The sequence below is a fragment of the Elephas maximus genome, chromosome 26 (genome assembly GCF_024166365.1).
Source record: "Elephas maximus indicus isolate mEleMax1 chromosome 26, mEleMax1 primary haplotype, whole genome shotgun sequence".
Taxonomy (NCBI): domain Eukaryota; kingdom Metazoa; phylum Chordata; class Mammalia; order Proboscidea; family Elephantidae; genus Elephas; species Elephas maximus.
In genome coordinates this window covers 35,031,964-35,052,892 of record NC_064844.1, presented here as the reverse complement: position 1 = coordinate 35,052,892, position 20,929 = coordinate 35,031,964, and the positions used below count along the sequence as shown (strand labels likewise).

General features: G+C 36.9%; 1 protein-coding gene across 10 annotated transcripts in view; it reads left to right on the top strand.

Moving 5' to 3' along the window:
- BIRC6 (baculoviral IAP repeat containing 6) overlaps window positions 1-20,929 on the top strand; it is a 383,808-nt gene that overhangs the window by 25,549 nt on the left and 337,330 nt on the right. For all 10 annotated transcript variants that reach the window (XR_007515526.1, XM_049870389.1, XM_049870387.1 and 7 more), the window contains exons 2-3: window positions 15,306-15,487; window positions 17,683-17,820. Coding sequence is in view for 9 of the 10 variants with exons in the window: in XM_049870389.1 (XP_049726346.1) it covers window positions 15,306-15,487; window positions 17,683-17,820 (320 nt within the window). In the remaining variant the exon portion in view is untranslated. The remainder of the gene's footprint in view (window positions 1-15,305; window positions 15,488-17,682; window positions 17,821-20,929) is intronic.

Sequence of the window (20,929 nt, the reverse complement as noted above, 5' to 3'; positions counted from 1 at the left end):
CTGGGAACTTTGTGAAGCCCTTTTCCTGTACTACCTGTCCTCAGATCTGTGATGTGGGTGGGGCAAATCTAAGCAGCATGGACACTGTACTTCTTGGCCAGCGGAGCCACAGTACCCAGCCAGGAAGCTCAGAGGTAGTGCATCGAGGAGAGGACGGGAAATGGGAAAGTATGTATCGCTGGTTACTGGGTGCTCTGTCTCCTGTTGGGAGCTCTGTAAAGCTGCTTTCCTGTGCTCCCTGTCTGTCGATCCCCAACAGGAGTCCAGGATGGCAAGTCTGTGCTGTGTTAGTTGATAAGGTACCTCCACATGTATCGCTCCTTGCCCTCTGTCCTCTGTCAGTTTCTTATTCCATTCAGTGTTTGGCTGAGTTCTTTATCTCTTTGTTTGACACTTTGGGTTCCAGGAATGATGTTTGTCTCTGTTTTACTTAGTTTTTCTGGTCTTTGCTGTGGAGGGATGGCATGGTGCTCATGTGTATGGCACTGTGTTGGCTGGAGGCCTCGCTTCTTGTATTTTTAAGTTCCATTGTTAGGGGCATACATATTTAGGATTGTTCTTTGTGAATTGACCCACTTATCATCATGTAAATTCTGCTGAAGATAATTCAAAAACAACTGCAGCTGCTCATTGACATGGAACTTCCAGAAGTTCAGGCTGGATTTAGAAGAGGACATGGAACGTCGATATCATTGCTGTTGTCAGATGGCTCTTGGCCGAAAGCAGAGAATACCAGAAAGGTGTTTACTTGTGTTTTTTGACTACATAAAGGCATTCAGTTGTGTGGACCATATCAAATTATGGATAACATTATGAAGAGTGTTTTAATTTTGTTCATGCTGAACCTCTACATGAATCAAGAAGCAGCCATTCGAATAGAACAAGGGGATATCACATGGTTCAGAATCAGAAAAGGTGTGTGACAGGATTGTATTCTTTCACCTTACTTATTCAATCTATGTGCTAAATAAGTAATTCGAGAAGCTGGGCTATATGAAGAGGAAGAACGCGACATCAGGATTGGAAGACTTTCTGACAGCCTGCGAAATGCAGATGACACAACCTTGCTTGCCGAAAATGAAGATGACACGAAGCACTTACTCTTGAAGGTCAAAGGCTACAGCATGCAGTATGGATTACTCCTGAAAGTGAAATAAACAAAAATTCTCACCACTGTACTGATAAACAACATCATGATAAATGAAGAAGAAATTGAAGTTGTCAGCAATTTCATTCTGCTTGGATCAACAATCAACATCCGTGGAAGCAGCAGTCAAGAAATCAAACGACGTATTGCATTGTGGAAATCTGCTGCAAAAAACCTCTTCAAAATTCAGTGAAGAAAAGATGCCACTTTGATGATTAGGGTGTGTCTGATCCAAGCCATGGTTTTTTCAGTTGCCTAATGCGCATGCCAAAGTTGGGAGAAAGGAAGACAGAAGAAGAATTGATGCATATATTGAATATACCATGGACTCAGAATGAACAAATCAGGCTTAGAAGAAGTACAACCAGAATGCTCCTTAGAAGTGAAGATGACGAGACTTCAGCTTCCTTACTTTGGACCAATCAGGAAAGACGAATCACTTTTTTTTTCAGAATGAACAAATCAGGCTTAGAAGAAGTACAACCAGAATGCTCCTTAGAAGTGAAGATGACGAGACTTCAGCTTCCTTACTTTGGACCAATCAGGAAAGACGAATCACTAGAAGAGGAATCATGTTTGGTAATGTAGAGGTTCGGTGAAAGTGAGGGAAACCCTCAATGAGATGGGTTAGCACAATAGCTGAAACCTGAAGACTTAAACAGTGACGATCGTGAAAATGGCACAGGACCGGGCAGTGCTTCTTTTTGTCACACATAATAAGGTCACCATGAGTTGGAGCTGACTGACTTGATGGCAACTGACAACGACAACAATGTCCTTCTTTATCCCTGCTAATTTTCTTTGCACTGGATTTTTTTTTGTCTGATATTAATATTGCTATTCTAGCTTTCTTTGGTTAATACTTACATAAATCTTTTTTTTTCATTCTTTTACCCTTTTATATTTATTGAAATATTAACATGTTTTTAGATAATATCATTTTATTTGTTTCCTTCCCCCCACCATTTCTTCCTTTTTGGGGTGTTTTGATCATTTTTTATTATTTCGTTTTAATTTATTGTGTTTTTGATTAATTTTTTGCATACATTTTTTAGTAGTTATTTGAGGTATTAAAATAAACATACTTAACTTTTTACAGTTTCCTTAGAACCAATATTTTACCACTTTAAATGGAACGTAGAGACCTTTCCACCACATAGTGTCCTCAATTTATAGTTAGCTTATTTATTATATCTACTACAGCAAAAACCCTATCAGACAACGTAATAATTTTTCTTTCAACAAATATATTTTAAGGAAGCCTAAAAGACAAGAATTGTCTACTGTATTTACCCAGATATTATTTTTTTGCTCTTCTGTCGTTTCTCTTATACCAGGATTTCTTCTGGAATCATTTCCCTCTGTTCGAAGAACTTCCTTTTGCAATTCTTTTTGAGCAGGTTTGCTGGCAAAAATTCTCTAAAGATACATCTGAGGATGTGTATCTTTATTTTACGTTTATTCCTGAAGGATATATTCTTTGGATATAAAAATCTCTGTTGGTTTTTTTTTTTTAGCAGTTGAAAAAAAGTTGTTCCACTTTTTTATTAATGCTATGATTTTTGACGATAATCTTTTAATTATTGTTTCCCTTTAAGTAATATATCATTTTTCTCTGGTTGCTTTCAAGATTTTTTTTTTTTCTTTGTTAGTTTTCAGCAGTTTGATTATTTTGTGCTTGGGTATGAATTTTTAGTGTACTACTATTAAGGCTTCCCCTCCCCACAAAGGGTATCTACACTGATGCAAGTAATTATTGTCAACCAAGAGTCAGCAAGCTATAGCTTGTCCTCTTTTGCTTTGTTGTAAATAAAGCTTTACTGCAACACATGTACATCCATTCATACATTCATTTACGTATTGTCCGTGGCTGCTTTTGGGCTGCAGTGGTAGAGTTGAGTAGTTGTGTGACAGACCATGACTCACATAATCTAAATACTTACTCTCTGACCCATTACAAAAGCTTGCTGAACCCTGTTGTAGACAGTGGGAATTAATTTTTTTCCTCTGAAAATTTATTACTTGTTTTTTTTTTTTTTTAAATGCTTATTTATGTAGAGCCCTGGTGTGCAGCTGCTAACCGAAAGGTCGGCAGTTTGAATCTACCAGGTGCTTGCTCCTTGGAAACCGTATGGGGTAGTTCTTTTCTGTCCTACAGTGTTGCTAGGAGTCAGAATTGACTGAATGAGTTTTGGTTTGGCTATCCATATAGGTTTAAAAGTCTAACTAGTCACAATATCTTCTACAAAAGATTCTAACGATGTACAATATGTGGTATATGGTATGTGCAAGTGTTTTCCCCTGTATTTAAAAACCTTTCCTCTTGATTGGTCTTGCAATTCCTGGTGCCTTGTTTTTTTGGCCAGTGCCTTCAGTGCAGCATGAACTTCTTCCTTCCATACCAGTGATTCTTGATCATATGCTACGTCCTGAAGTGGTTGAACATCAACCAGTTTTCTCTGGTACAGTGACTGTTTATTCCTCCCATCTTGTGGCAATTTCCATGTCATTCAATTTTTTGCCCCTCGACTCCTTCAGTAATACACCGCGAGGCTTGAATTTTCTTTTCAGTTCTTCCAGCTTTAGAAATGCCAATTATGTTCTTCCCTTTTGGTTTTCTAACTCCAGGTCTTTGCATATTTTATCAAAATACTTTACCTTGTCTTCTCGAACCACCCTTTGAAATCTACCATTTAGCTCTTTTGCTTTATCATTTTTTTCCTTTTGCTTTAGCTACTTTGTGATTAAGAGCAATTTTCAGAGTCTTTTCTGACACCCATTTTGGTCTTTTCCTTCTTTCTGGTCTTTTTAATGACTTTCACTTAACCGGAAACCCTGGTGGCTTAGTGGTTAAGTGCTACGGCTGCTAACCAAAAGATCAGCAATTCAGATTCACCAGGCACTGCTTGGACACTCTGTGGAGCAGTTCTACTCTGTCCTGTAGGGTTGCTATGAATTGAAATCGAGTCAACGGTAATGGGTTTTTTTCCCCCCACCTATTTATGTTTGATGTTCTTAATGTCTTCCCATAACTTTTCTGGTCTTCGGTCATTAGTGTTGTGTGTGTGAAATCTATTCTTGAGGTGGTCTCTTAAATTCAGGCAGGGTGTATTCAAGGTTTTACTTTGGCTTTTGTGGACTTGCTTTGATTTTCTTCAGCTTCAACTTGAACACAGAGCCGTTGACGGTCTCTTCTACGATAGACCCCTGACTTGGTTTTGATTGATGATTTTGAGCTCCATTGTCTTGTTCCACAGATGTAGTTGATTTGATTCCTCTGTAATTAGTTTGGCGAGGTCCATGTGTATAGTCATTGATTGTGTTGTTGAAAAAAATATTTATGATGAATAAGTTGTTATGATGAATAGGTCTTGTAGAACTGTATCTTACAATATATGGCATCACTTCTGTGACCAAGGCCATATTTTCCAACTACTGATCCTTCTTTGTTTTCAGAATTGACATTTCGGTGACCAGTAATTATCAAAGCATCTTGATTTCAAGTTTAATCAATTTCAGGCTGCAGCAGGTTGTAAAGTTCTTCAGTTTCTTCATCTTTGGCATTCATGGTTGGTGTGTAAATTTGTGTAATCTTCATATATTAACTAGTTAAAAAGGAATGTACCTTTACATTGACAGGGAACTGCCATGAGTTCAAGCTTGATTCAGAAGAGGACATGGAATAAGGGATATCACTGACGGGGTCAGATAGATCTTGGCTGCAACAGAGAATACCAGAAAGATGTCTTATCTACTACATGAAGGCATTTGACTGTGTGGACCATAACAAATTATGGATAACATTACAAAGAATGGGAATCCCAGAACACATAATTGTACTCATGCGGAACCTGTACGTGGATCAGGTTGTTTAACCAGAATAAGGGTATATTGCATGGTTCAAAATCAAAAAAGATGTGTGACAGAGTTGTATCATTTCTCCTAACTTATTCAATCTGTATGCTGAACAAGGAATCCAGGAAGCTGGGCTATATGAAGAAGAAGAGCGTGACATCAGGATTGGAGGAAGACTTATTAACAACCTGCAAGATCCAGATGACATAGCCTCACTTGCTGAAAATGAAGACAGCTTGTAGAACCTACTCTTGAAGGTCAAAGACTGTACAGCCTTCAGTATGGATAATGTCTGAACATGAAGAAAACAGAAATCCTCATAACTTGATCAATAAACAGCATGATGATAAATGAAGAAGAAATTGAACTTGTCAATGATTTCACTGTACTTGGACTAACATTCAGTACCCATGAAAGCAGCAGTCAGGAACTCAGTGTATTGCATTGGGCAAATCTGCTGTAAAAGACCTGTTTTAAAAAGATGTCACTTTGATGAGTAAAGTGGCCTGACTCAAGCCATGGTCTTTTCAGCTGCCTCATGCATGTGAAAGCTGGACATTGAAAAAGAAAGACAGAAGAAGAGTCAATGCATTCAGACTGTGATGTTGGTGAAGAATATTGAATTACTGTAGACTTAACAAATGAACAAATCAGGATAAGAAGAAATACAAATAGAATGCCCCTTAGAAGGGAGGATGGTGAGACTTTGGCTTGCTTACTTTGAACATGTCATCAGGAAAGACCGTGTGCTAGAAAAGGATATCAGTGAAAACGAGGGAACCTCGTGGAGATGGATTAACACAGTAGTAGCTGCAACAGTGGATTCAAAACATACCAACGATTGTGAAGGTGGCACAGGATTGGGCAGTGTTTTATTCTGTAATACATAAGGTCACTATGAGTTGGAACTGGCTTGATGGCAACTGACAACTTAAAAACCAAAAAACAACTTTTTAGCCAATTTTTGTTGAAAAACACATAAAAGCATTAGTTAATCATAGCTTGTCTTTATTTCCTTTCAGAAATTTAAACTCAGAAAGCAAACAGAATACATTTCAGTTAAAATAACTGGTTTATGCCAAAATGGAATTTAATTTTTTTAAAGGTATACTTGGAAGATTTAATTTACATTCAGGTTATAAATTGATTTTGATGAACGTTATTTTCAACATGGAAATCTGTTGACAATAAAAAACCACTAAAAAAACCACTAAAACCATGAGCCAAATCAATATGAATAAAAATGTACTTAAGATACAATATTATATAAGACTTTGATAATATGTTTTCAAATGACATGATTGGGCTTAAGTGTAGGTCTTTTGGTTTCTTTATCTCTTTTATGGACCTGTGCTTGTCCATAGACCGGTGCTTGATTTTTGCTGCACAAATACTCGGTTCTGGGTCAGACAAGATAAACACGCATGGATTTCATTTTCAATTGAAATGAGAGGATTTCTGTCCTTGGTCTTGTTGCTTATTAAGTAAGAAAAAGCTCAAATATGTAAGAAGGGGAAAAGTTCAACAAAATCTTTTTTGTTCATTGCAGGATACTGTTCCTTCGCAGAAATCTAGATCTCGTCTTTGGCAGACTATTAAATCTCATCTTGAACATACCATTAGACTGCACTTACAGAGGTGATGCAGACCAAGTAAAGGTCTCAGGCTGGGTAGAAGATTCAGAGAATGAGTCTTTCACCCAGTCATACATTTGTATAGAAAAGAAGGAAAAGTAATTGTTCTTCTATCCATTTTTTCTAGGTGGTTTTCAATTAAGAGTTGAGATTACCTGATATACTTCCTCATACCCAAGCAGCAGTTGAAATATTTTAAGATTTACATTTGCAACATATTTTTTTTCCAGAGATTTTGTTTTCTTTTCAATCCGTTTGAATTTCTAACATTTTCTTCAGGGCTTCTACAGACTTAAACTAGTTTACATGATGAAAGATGATTAGTATGTAGGCTAGTTTCTGCAGCCTTCTTTTTCTTCAAAGTAACTTAGCAAAATTTGGCCTTTTTTAAAGCATTCCTGCAATTCATCTACTGGCTCAGGCACCTTTTTTTGATAACTCTTCTACCCTGCTGCTTGGTACCTTGATAGCTGTGTATAGCAAGAGATTTCTATGCTCCTTTCCCCAGGTTTTCATAGGATTTCTGACATTTTAGGGATAACTGGTCTTTAATAGAGATGTCACTTTGAGGACTAAGGTGCACCTGACCCAAGCCATGGTATCTTCAGTTGCCTAGTATGCATGCGAAAGCTGGACAATGAATAAGGAAGACTGAAGAATTGATGCCTTTGAATTATGGTGTTGGCAAAGAATATTGAATATACCATGGGCTTGCAGAAGAATGAACACATCTGTCTTGGAAGAAGTACAGCCAGAATGCTCCTTAGAAGTGAGAATGGTAAGATTCATCTCCTGAACTTTGGACATGTACAGGAGGGACCAGTCCCCTGGAGAAGGACATCTTGCTTGGTAAAGTAGAGGGTCAGTGAAAAAGAGGAAGATCCTAGACGAGATGGATTGAGACAGTGGCTGCGACAACGAGCTCAAATATAGCAATGATTATGAGGGTGGCACAGGACCAGGCAGTGTTTCGTTCTGTTGTACATAGGGTTGCTATGAGTCAGAACTGACTTGACAGCACCTAACAACAATAGACTTTTTTCTTTTTTTAAAATAACATCCACTAATTTTGTATCATGAGAACCTTTTTCATTTCATTTTTAAAACGTAGTATCAGGATATTCTTTTTTTCCAAGGGAAGTGAAGCCTTTCATGGAGCCAACCCCACAACTGGCATAGGTGTCCATACAGATCCTCCAAAACATAGTTTTTGTTTTTTATATATGAAGATATAAATAAATATATTTGAACCATGGTTTGTGTTGGTCAGTTCTTTGCAGCACAGTTTTCTTGAATGTCACCATCATTCACATGTCTTTACAGCATGATAGTTATAGGTGTAATCTTTGGACTCATCAATCTGTATAGGGAAGCTCTTGTTTTTTTATTTGTGTACGTGTAATTTTGTCAGAATGATGTGATATGGCATTAATAAAAAAAAAGGTTGACTTATTTTGCTATTTGAGAGTGAAATCTTCACAATTCCTTGTACTTCATGTTGTAGTCTATAATTTTACTCATAATTTTGCATGCTGGCATTATTAGATTTTCACTGACTCTCATTTTCCTTTTGTGGGTATTAAGTTCTACTACTGAATAAATTGATACTGTTTGTTTTGAGATTTAAATAGTCATTTAAAATAAGCAGCACTTTTGTTTGCTAAATGGCTATGATTTGTGTTTGTTTCCAGTTTTCCTGGAGCTGTAAATGTACTGTATTTTTATGTAAATAACACACGCATCCTGTGTTTACCAACCCTGCCCTCCCCCCAACAAGATATTTTCATAAGTGCCAAGGTATTTTCATAAGTGCGGCTGTGTCCATTTTTTTTACACATTGTTAAAAATTCGCATAGCGTGCTTACAAAAATACTTTATAGGGGAGGATGTGGCTGGCAAACAAATGTAGACGATGTGCGTTATGTACATAAATATATGGTATTCGTTACATCCACCTGTGGTTACCTGGTCTTTGACAAGGGCCCAAAGTTCATCAAACGGGGAAAAGGCAGTCTTTTCAACAAATGATGCTGGCAAAATTGGGTGTACATCTGCAAAAAAAAATGAAACAGGACCCATAGCTCACACTATATACAGAAACTAATTCAAAATGGTCAAAGATCTAAATATAAAGCCAAAAACTATAAAGCTCGTAAAGAAAAAAATAGGATCAACATAAGAGGCCCTAATACACAGCATTAACTGGATACAAACCATAACCAACAATGCACAAACTCCGGAAGATAAGCTAGATAACTGGGATCTTCTAAAAATTAAATAGGTTCGTCAAAAGACTTCGCCAAAAGAGTAAAAAGAGAACCTAAAGATTGGGAAAAAATTTTTGTCTATTACAAATCAGAGAAAGGCCTAATCTCTAAAATCGACAAGAAAATCCAAAACGTCTACAACAAAAAGGCAAATAGTCCACTGAACAAATGGGCAAAGGAAATGAACAGACACTTTACCAAAGAAGACATTCAGGTGGGCAACAGACACATGAGGAAATGCTTGCAATCACTAGCCATTAGAGAAATGCAAATTAAAGCCACGATGAGATAGCATCTCACTCCAGCATTACTGGCATGAATCAAAAAACCAGAATATAACAAAAGTTGGGAGAGGCTGTGGGGAGATCGGAACCCTTACACACTGCTGGTGGGAATGCAAAATGATACAACCGTTTCAGAAAATGATATGGCACTTCCTTAGAAAACTAGAGATAGAAATACCATATGATCCAGCAATCCCACTTTTAGGAATATATCCTAGAGAAATAATAGTTGTACATGAATAGAAATATGCACACCCATGTTCATTGCAGCATTGTTCACAATAGGAAAAAGATGGAAACAACCTAGATGCCCATCAACAGATGAATGGATAAACAAACTATAGTACATACACACAATGGGATATTACACAGTGATAAAGAACAGTGATGAATCTGCGAAGCATGACATGGATGAATCTAGAGAGCATTATGCTGAGTGACATAAGTCAATCACAAAAGGACAAATACTGTATGAGACCACTACTGTAAAAACTCATGAAAAGGTTTACACAGAAAAGAAACAATCTTAGATGGTTGAGACGGAGGGGAAGGGTGGGGATGGAAAAACACTAAATAGACAATAGATAAGTGGTAACTTTGGTGAAGGGTAAGACAGTACACAGTATTTGGGAAGCCAGCACAACTTGTCCAGCGCAAGGTCATGGAATCTCCGTAGACACATCCAGATGCCCTGAGGGACCGAATTACTGGGCCGAGGGCCGGGGGGACCATGGTCTTGTGAAACATCTAGCTCAATTGGCATAACTTAGTTTATAAAGAAAATGTTCTACATTCTGCTTCGGTAAGTAGCGTCTGGGGTCTTAAAAGCTTGTGATTGGCCATCTAAGGTACTCCACTGGTCTCACTCCTTCGGGAGCAGGGGAGAATGAAGAAAACTAAACATACAAGGGAAAGATTAGTTCAGAGGACTAATGGAGCACATCTGCCGCGGCCTCCACCAGACTGAGTCCAGTACGATGAGATGGTGCCTGGCTACCACCACTGACTGCTCTGACAGGGATCACAATAGAGGGTCCTGGACAGAGCTGGAGAAAAATGTAGAACAAAATTCTAACTCACAAAAAAAGACCAGGCTTACTGGTCTGACAGAGACTGGAGAAAACTTGCGAGTATGGCACTTGGGCAGTGTTTTAGCTCAGTAATAAAGTCACTCCTGAGGTTTACTCTTAAGCCATAGATTAGAAAGGCCTGTAAAAAATGAGACCGAAGGGGCACACCAGCCCAGGGGCAAGGACTAGAAGGCAGGAGGGGACAGGAAAGCTGGTAATAGGGAACCCAAGTTCAAGAAGGGAGAGTGCTGACATGTTGTGGGGTTGTTAACCAATGTCATAAAATAATATGTGTACTGTTTAATGGGAAACTAGTTCTGTAAACCATCTAAAGTACCATAAATAAATAAATAAAATTGGATGGGCTTAACAACAGACTAGAGATGACAAAAGAAAGAGTCAAAAAAAAATACGGTATTTGTCTGTAGTAATTCTTCATCGATAACCTTATCAGAAATGTCCTTAGGCCTAGGCCTAGAATCTTCTTCTTCTGTCTCACAGGTTATTTCTAAAAATTGCTATAGTAAGTAGTCATGTATATTATAAAGTGCAAATACTAATATAATAGGAAACTGATGAGCATAAAATACAACTCAGTAGGAATATTGCAAAAAATATGAACACATAATACAGTTGCCTTCTAATTGAACAACACTTTTTTTGGTTAACATTTATAACAACAGCAAAGGGGGAAGGATTAGAATAAGGACCTTTGAGTCAAGGAGTGTAAAAATTCAATCTTGAGAATTAAAATTTCTTCTTAATTTCTGTTTATCACTAGAGCGTGTTTCATCTACAGTGCTTAAGGAGAGTTTGTGAGTGGTAATTTGTGAGAATGAGCAGGGTAGGTTGACATCAGTGTGCATTTTCCTCTCTGCGCGGTACAGTGCTCACTGTTAATGACTGGCCTTCCGTAACTCAAGTCAGAAACTGAGAATGCATTCAGTGGCATGGACGTGATTCTGTTGTATACTGCCATATTGTGCTGGGAGACCTCTAATGAAATTACCAACAAGACAGCTTGGTCACTGTCCATTATGACTTTTTTAAAATTGTGCTTCAGGTGAAGGTTTACAGAGCAAATTAGTTTCCCATTCAGTAGTTTATGTATAAATTGTTCCGTGACACTGGTTGCAATCCCTGCAATATGTCAACACTGTCCACATTACCACCCTGAGTTCCTCATTTGCGTTCGTCTGATTTTCCTGCCCCTTTCTGCCTTCTCGTCTTTGCTTTTGGGCAGATGTTGTCCTTTTGGTCTCATTTAGATGATTGTTCTAAGGAGCACTTTTCCTCATGGGTTTTAAATTGTTTATTTTATGGGTCTATCAGTCCGGTTAGTGATCAACTGCTAACTGAAAGGTCAGTGGTTTGAAACCACCAGTGGCTCTGTGGGAGAAAGATGTGGCAGAGATTTACAGCCTCTGGAAACCCTATGGTTTCAGACTCACAATGAGCCGGAATTGACTTTATGACAGTGGCTTTTGGTTTTGGGTCCTTGTTTGGCTGAAAGGTGATCTCTGGGAATGGCGGCAGTTCCAACTTAGAAGGGTGCCTGAGGACCGTAGTCCCGGAGGCTCCTCCAGTCTCTCTCAGACCAGTAATTCTGGTCTCTGTTTTATGAATTTGAATTTTTTACTGCATTTTTTTTTTTTATCACACTCTATCTGTGACCTTCTATTGTGATCCTGGTCAGAGATGTCAGTAGTGGTAGCCAGGCACCGTCTAGTTCTTCTGGTCTTAGGCTAGTTGAGGCTTTGGTTCCTGTGGTCCATTAGTCCTTTGGACTGATTGTTTCCTTGAGTCTTTGGTTTTCTTCATTTTCCTTTGCTCCGGATGGAAAGAGACCAGTAGTTGTATTAGCTTTTAAGACCCCAGACACTACTCACCAAGGTAGGATGTCAGGCGTTGTCCTTATGAACTGTGTTATATCAATTGACCTAGATGTCCCTTGAGACTATGGTCCTTAACTTTCAAGCCCAGTAACTCAGTCGCATGAGCTATGTCCTGGTGCTGGTATTGCATAGGGCAGAACATTTTTTAAAAATGTTGTTTTTTTTTCTTTTTTCTCAGTCACGAATCCTTGAGAAATCTTTAGTGACATCACAGGTACCCCTAGGGTTATATTGAACCCCAGTTGAAAACCCTGGTGTAGATACTTACTGCTTTCCTTCATTTTGTACCTTTTTAGGAAAGTTTTATCAAAATCATGTATGGTAAAACCTTTACACAGTTCCTTTCTATAGCTTTGTAAAACACCACTTTACTTGAAGTAATGACATATTTTTGGCACATAGGGTTTAAAAATGTGTAACTTTCTGTGTTTCTTTCATTTAATTTTAAGTTTCTTGACAGAGTTGTGTCTTGTTTACATTTGTATAGTGACTAGCAAAGTTGGATGATTCTGTGGAGTTATTGAATATAGAATATATGCCAACCAGCTCATTTGGATCAGGTGTGGAGCTACATTGAATGCTTCTGTCTTGTGAAGGTTTTCCACTTTTTTTTTTTAATAAAGAGATCCACTTTATTGTAGTGCCTGTTCTGAGTAGGCTAGAGATGCAAGTAAGAGATAAGCCATTGAAATAGGCTTGCTGGTTTTAAAGGGGTACATACCAGGATCTTGGGTTGACAAAAGCCAAGTAGCAGCATTTAACCACTGCTGACATGTTGATGGGCTCAGTCACATACATACACAAGTAAAACCCCTTTTACATCAGTGGACTCATACATACTTTTTTCATTGATACCATTGTTTTGTCCATTCATGTTGATATCTTGCTGTATATCCTTCTACATTTTTTTCCAAGTTCATAAAATTACACATATTTATATGCACATATGTAGGAGTTTTTGTTACTGTTTTGTAAGAGACATCATATTGTATATATTTTTTGGCCATTTTCTCTTCTTGCCTGATTATATGCATGAAAATGTAAATAATGATCTAATAGTTTCCTAATATTTCATAATTGTAAACCACAGTTTATTCAATTTACTCCTTATTGATGGGCATTTGAATTGTTTTCTTTTTTTGTTTTGGGGATTTTGTTTTGTTTTTGCTATTAGAACTAGACATTCTTATGGAGCTTGTATTTCTATGGAATTTATTCCCAGGAGTGCAGTGGTGGATTGAAGGGTGTATGTATATGTATTTTTATTTATTTATTTATTTTCAACTGCTATTTAATCAAAGTAAGTTTAATCAGAATATATGATAAAACCAGGGTGTACTGATATGTAAGATGAGGTTAACTAGTAAGTCCAGTTCAGTTCATTCCTGGAACACCCAACCCAATTCAAGGTATGTGGCTATCTCCCCAGGGTCTCTGTCTAGACATATCAGTTGGTCCCTCTTTTTTTTTTAAATTGCGTTTTAGGTGAAAGTTTTTCCTCCTCTTAATGAAGAGATAGGGTAAAGTAGAGCAAGAATTAATTTTGTCTGTCACATGCCAAGGACTGCTGGGTACAATATATGAGTTACTCCATTTAGTCTTCATAGTAACTTTTTACAGATAAGGAAGTTGAGACTTGGAGAGATTAAGGAATTTGAGGTTTTCTAATCGAGTGAGATTCAGATTTGAGACTGGTCAGTTAAATTTACAACTCTAATATACATACCATTTTATAGTCTTAGTAAAAGTGAGAGAATAAAAATCAAAATTAAATGAAAGATTACTAAATTTCTGAGTATTTGTTGATGGTTAGGAAAGCTTTGGAAAATGTGTTTTGGTTCTGCATCAGGATAATTTTTATTTTAGTGACAAAAATCCTATTCAAACTGGCTAAAACAGTAGGAAATATGTTGGTGCACATGACTGAAATTCCAAATGTAAGGCAGGCGTCAATGTTGGCTTAATCCTGTAGCTCCAGTTCAGGCACCATCAAATCCAGTTGGTAGGTTATTCTCTGTACAACTACAGGGAGTGCTATTCACATTGTAATCTGTGTCCCTTAAAAATATTGGTCTTGATTTTCCGAGATTCCTTCAGTTGTAACCTTTCATATGTTGGCCTCTTCCTCAGTCTGGCTTTTTTTCTTCATGATGATGAAATTGCTGCTGTTGGCAATATGTTGTTTTAAGGAAGACAAGTCAGCTTTGTTCGCTCTCAAGAGTCAGGGACTTACTCTCCGGAAGCTCCCAGAAAACTTACAGTACCCAGTCATGGGTCAATATCTGTGGCTAGGGGAGTTCCATGTACTAGTTGAGACCTGTTTTTTCATGAACCAGTTATGGTGATAAGGACTGGGGATGGAAGTATGGGTCAACTTCTCCTGAAGTACAAAAGTTGGGGAATCGTACGGAAGAGGAAGGGAGGAAATGGGTGCCAAGTAGGCAACTTACGTTTTCCAAAGCAAATAAAATTCTTCATAATAAAGCACACTTCTGCCATGTGTGGGATTGTAATCCTGTTTTCCCTATTTGTTAACCTTTTAAAAAGTTAGGAAATAAAAACCCATATGGTAAAATGAATACCCTCGTAATCCCTATCCAAAACTGGAAGCCCAGGTAGTGTAGTGGTTAAGAGTTTGGCTGCTAACCAAAATGTCGGCAGTTCAAATCCACTAGATGCTCCTTGGAAACCCTATGTGGCAGCTCCATTCTGTCCTACAGGGTCGCTATGATATCCAGATCAAGAAATAGAACATGCTACCCTTGCCTCTTCCAAATTAATACCACATTAGACCACCAGCAATAATCACTATTCTTACTTTGATGCTGTTCACTTGCTTGCTTTTTTATAGTCTGTTCTATTTATGAATAGGTTGCTTATGTCATACCCCTTTACCCCTTACTCTTTCTGTATTTATTTTCTAAGGACAGCAACATAGTTACCAAGTTCTGATAATTTCACATTGATAACAGTAATTTATAGTATTCTTAATCAGTTTTTCCAATAATGTCCCTTTTTTTTTTCTTCTTAACAGTCTAGAATCCAGTTCAGGATAATATATTCTCTTTAGTTGCTGTGTAAACATTTACTTTTAATAGACTATTGGCCTTAAGATCTTAAGCACTGAATTTTTTTTTTTTTTTTTTTAAACAGCTAAACCAGGTGGACAAGTGAAATGTCAGTATATTTCTACTGTGGATAAAGTTGTATTTGTGGATGATTATGCAGTGGGATGTAGGAAGGACCTTAATGGAATCTTGTTGTTAGATACTGCTCTGCAAACTCCGGTATCAAAGCAGGAGGATGTGGTTCAGCTTGAATTACCTGTTACAGAGGTAAGCTGAAATAAATGCCAGTGTGCTCCTCTACATAATGTTATTTCAAACCTACTAGCTGTTAAATGAAACTAGGTTGTTCTTTGAGGACATTATACCCTTGTAAAAACAAACAATTGACTTATTGACCACAACATTGTTTAAATGTTTGCTTTGCACTATTAATTGATACTTACTGAAATGGTATTTTTAGGTCTCAGTTGTTCATCAGTACAGGTTAAACAGCTGTAACATAGACCCCCAAAGTACAATGGCTTAAACAAGACAGGTTTTATCTTTCCAGAAACAGTCCAGGGCTCTGTATAGGGGCAGCTTTGTTTTGTGACACCTGCTCCAGGCATCATAATTTCCCATCTGTAGTGAAACGGAGGGTAGAAGGCCTGGAGAGCTTACTGGCATTTTGTGTGTGAATGTATACACACACACACACACACACACACACACACACACACTCTCTCTCTCTCTCTCACAAACACACCCTCTCACACTCTCCTTTTAACTCTTTTTATTCTCTCTTTCACAAGCTCTTTGTCGCCCACATGTCTTTTTTAACATTTATCCTGTTCACCAGAATTTAGCCACATATTCATACCGCACTGAGAGGGAGATTGAGAAAGAGCTATTTTTTTTTTTTTTTAATATTAAAGGGAAGGAATAAATATAGTGAACAACGAGTAACCTTTGCAGCACAGCTCTCTTTCTTAAGAATCCCAGTTTTAAATGTCATCCATATGTGTTTTTCTGTAGTGTTAACTTCTAGTTTCTTAATTGCTAAGTCTGTCCCAACTTAAATTCTATTGATACTGGATTGATAGTCATATTATATAATTTGAAAGTATGCTTTTCAAATTTATTGGATTTGTAATCATTTAAAATGGAATATAAATCGTAATGCTCTCTTCCCTAATAAGCAAGACCTTATTTAGCGAATGGTCCAATTTATATTTATTCCTCACAGCAGGTTTGTTAATTATTAATTGTTTTTGCATTTGGTGGATTGTTATAGTTAGTTGATAAAATCAACGTATTTCCTGTTTTTAGGGTATGAAAAGATTCAGTGTATAAATTTTAAGTGTAGTACATTTAAGTATTTTTATTTGCATTTTTCTTCTTGGATACGCTTTTTTTAAAGATGCAAAAATATGTCCATTTAGATTTCACATTTAGTGTGATACCACAATAGTCTATTATATGTTAATATTGAAAGCATATTGCTGGAAATTTAGGTTCTGAAAACAAAGTAGACATACTTTTATTATAAGAGAATATGTGGATCTGGGGACATGTCTGAAACCTTTAAACAGAGAATTAGTTCTACTTGTATTGACCATTTTTCCCTCACCTAATTTAAGGAATATAGACTATCTGGTATCTTAATAAAGTATATACTCTACAGTAAAAGAAGATATCAAGCTATGTTCATTCAGGTTACAAAAATAACTATAGAATTATAATGAGATATTTGTACATTTATATGAAACAGACTCCAAAATTAGTATTTTTCCTACTACATAGACTGAAATGCTGGCTGGGTATTCTGTGGCTTCTGCCCATCTTCCCCTGCCTTGCTGGCTATTACATCTGCTACTGGGTTTTTGTCTTTTCACCTGAATAATCACAATTCTGTTATTCACATAATATCATTTGTAAACCTTTCACCATCTCTGGCATCCTTTACTGTACCACATTAATTTGTCACTGCCTTCTCTAAAGTATGGGGTCCTAAACTTGGTTTGGTCAGTGTAGATGTATTCTTTTCCTTATACCTACCATGTACTTTTATTAAGGTGGTTCATATTAAGTATGTGGTTACCAGTGCAAAGGGCTTTTTTTAATTTTACCTGTTGATGTAGTAAAAGTCCACTGACATTTATTAAAGGACTTTACATTTATCTCTTTAAAATTTTTACATTTTTCAATTTTGCTCGTAGTTGCAGCTTGTCCAGTTTTTTCTGTTTTGATTTGGCTTATAATACCTACTGTGTATTAAAACTTGATTATGTAGTACTACACTATATGTATTGCCTTATTTTTATTAAAACCCTTTAAACAATTATTTGATTATTAGTTTTTTTCTCCAAAGTAAAAGTAGATAAGCTTTAATATAGTACTTGTCAGAATCTTTACAAATTAAAATATTTGAATTCAGCATTTTTTGGTGTGTTTAATTTATGTGATTTTTTTTTTTTTTTTAGGCACAGCAGCTTTTATCAGCATGTTTAGAAAAGGTAGATATTTCTAGTATGGAGGGTTATGATTTATTCATCACACAGCTCAAAGATGGTTTAAAAAATACATCTCATGAGACTGCAGCAAACCACAAAGTTGCTAAGGTAAGAAGTTAAAAAAATTACCTTGTTTTGTGATAATAGAAAGAATACCTCTGTCCTTTTGCCTTGCGCTCTCCCCTACTCCCCCCCTTCTAGATTTTTCTTTCTTTTTTCTGTGAAAACAGTGAAGGAGGCTTTCTTGTTAGGTTTTTAGCTGGGATGAAGGCCTGTGAAGCTGGGACTCAGATCTCTGAAGAGAGATTGCTACTTGACAGATGCTAATACCTCTGAGGAAGTGCTGTGAGATTGGTTCTGCACACATACAAAAAGAAGAAAGGGCCAAAATCAAAAAATCATCCCTACAACTTGAACAGATAGAAAGAGAGCAACAAAAGAAACTCTCAGGCACGAGAAGAAAGCAAATAATGAAAATTAGAGCAGAATTAAATAGAAAACAGAAAAACAATTGAAAGAGTTAACAAGCCCAAAAGCTCATTCTTTGAAAAAATTAACAAAATTGGTAAACCGTTGGCCCAACTGAAAAAAGAAAAATAAGAGAGGAAGAAAATAACCTGAATAAGAAATGAGATGGGCGATATTACAACAGGACGAACTGAAATTAAAGAATCATGTCAGATTACTGCAAAAAACTGCACTCTAACAAATTTGAAAACCTAGAAGTAATGGATGAATTTCTGAAAACATAACTATCTAAACTAACAGAAACAGAGGTAGAGCAACTAAATAAACCCATAACAAAAGAGGAGATTAAGAAGGTAACCAAAAAACTCTGAACAAAAAAAAGCCCTGGCCTGGATGGCTTCACTGCAGAGTTCTAACAAACTTTCAGAGAAGAGTTAACACCATTACTACTAAAGGTATTTCAGAGCATAGAAAAGGACAGAATACTCCCAAACTCATTCTATGAAGCTGCCATATCCCTGATACCAAAACCAGGCAAAGACAGCACACAAAAAAATTACAGACCTATATCCCTCATGAATTTACATGCAAAACTCCTCAACAAAGTGCTAGCCAATAGAATTCAACAACATATCAAAAAATTATTTCACCGTGGCCAAGTGGGATTCATACCAGGTATGCAGGGATGATTCACCATTAGAAACACAATTAATGTAATCCATCGTATCAATAAAACAAAAGAAAAGAACCACATGATCTTATCAATTAATACAGAAAAGGCATTTGACAAAGCTCAACACCCACTCATGATAAAAACTCTCAGCAAAATAAGAATAGAAGGAAAATTCCTCAGCATAATAAAGGGAATTTATACAAAGCCAACAGCCAACATCATCCTAAATGGAGAGAGTCTGAAAGCACTTCTCTTGAGATCAGGGACCAGACAAAGGATGCCCTTTATCACCACTCTTATTCAGCATTGTGCAGGAGGTCCTAGCCAGAACAATGAGGCTGGATAAGGAAATAAAGGGCATCCAGATTGGTAAGGAAGAAGTAAAAGTCTCTCATTTTGCAGATGACATGATCTTATACACAAAAAACCTTAAAGAATCGTCAAGAAAACTACTGAAACTAATAGAAGAGTTCAGCAGAGTATCAGGATATGAGATAAACATACAAAAATCAGTTGGATTCCTCTATACGAAGAAAAAGAACATCGAAGAGGAAATCACCAAATCAGTGCCATTTACAATTGCCTCCAGAAGATAAAATACTTAGGAATAAATCTTACCAGAGACCTCAAAGACCTAGACAAAGAAAACTACAAGGCACTACTGCAGGAAACCAAAAGAGACCTACAAAAGTGGAAAAACATACCTTGCTCACGGATTTGGAAGACTTAACATTGTAAAAATGTCTGTTCCACCAAAAGTAATGTATAGATACAATGCGATTCCGATCCAAATTCAAATGACACTTTTTAATGAGATGGAGAAACAAATCACCAACTTCCTATGGAAAGGAAAGAGGCCCCGGGTAAGGAAAGTATTACTGAAAAAGAGGAACAAAGTGGGAGGCCTCACTCTACCTGATTTTAGAACCTTTTGTACCTCCACAGTATTCAGAACAACCTGGTACTGTTACAACAAAAGATAAACAGACCATTGGAACAGAATTGAGAATCCAGACATAAATCCATCCACATATGAGCAGCTGATACTTGACAAAGGCCCGAAGTCAGTTGTCTCTTTAACATATGGTGCTGGCATAACTGGATATCCATCTGCAAAAGAGTAAAACCAGACCCATACCTCACACCATGCACAAAAACTAACTCAGAATGGATCAAAGCCCTAAATATAAAATCTAAAACGATAAAGATCATGAAAGAAAAAATAGGGACAATGCTAGGAGCCCCAATACCTGCCATAAACAGTATACAAAACATTACTAAGAAATGCAGAAGACAAACTAGATAACTGGTAGCTCCTAAAAGTCAGACACTTATGCTCATCCAAAGACTTCACCAAAAGAGTAAAAAGATCACCTACAGACTAGGAAAAAGTTTTTAGCTATGACATTTCCGATCAGTGTCTGATCTCTAAAATCTACGTGATATTGCAAAAACAACTACAAAAAGACAAATAACCCAATTAAAAAATAGGCAAAAGATATGAACAGGCACTTCACTAAAGAAGACATTCAGGTAGCTAACAGATACATGAGGAGATGCTCATGATCATCAGCCATTAGAGAAATACAAATCAAAACTACAATGAGATTCCATCTCACTCCAACAAGGCTGGCATCAATCCAAAAACCACAAAATAATAAACATAGGAGAGGTTGTGGAGAGACTGGAACACACAGCTGGTGGGAATGTAAAATGCTACAACCATGTTGAAAATTGATTTGGCTCTTCCTTAAAAAGCTAGAAATAGAACTACCATATGATCCAGGAGTCCCACTCCTTGGTATATATCCTAGAGAAATAAGAGCCTTTACGCAAACAGACATAGGCACACCCATGTTCACTGCAGCGTTGTTTACAATAGCAAAAAGATGGAAGTGACCAAAGTGCTCATCAACGGATGATTGGATAAATAAATTATGGTATTTTCACACAATGGAATACTATGCATCAATAAAGAACAATGACAAATGCACGAAACATTTCATAACATGGAGGAATCTGGAAGGCAATATGCTGAGTGAAATTAGTTGCAAAAGGAGAAATATTGTATGAAAC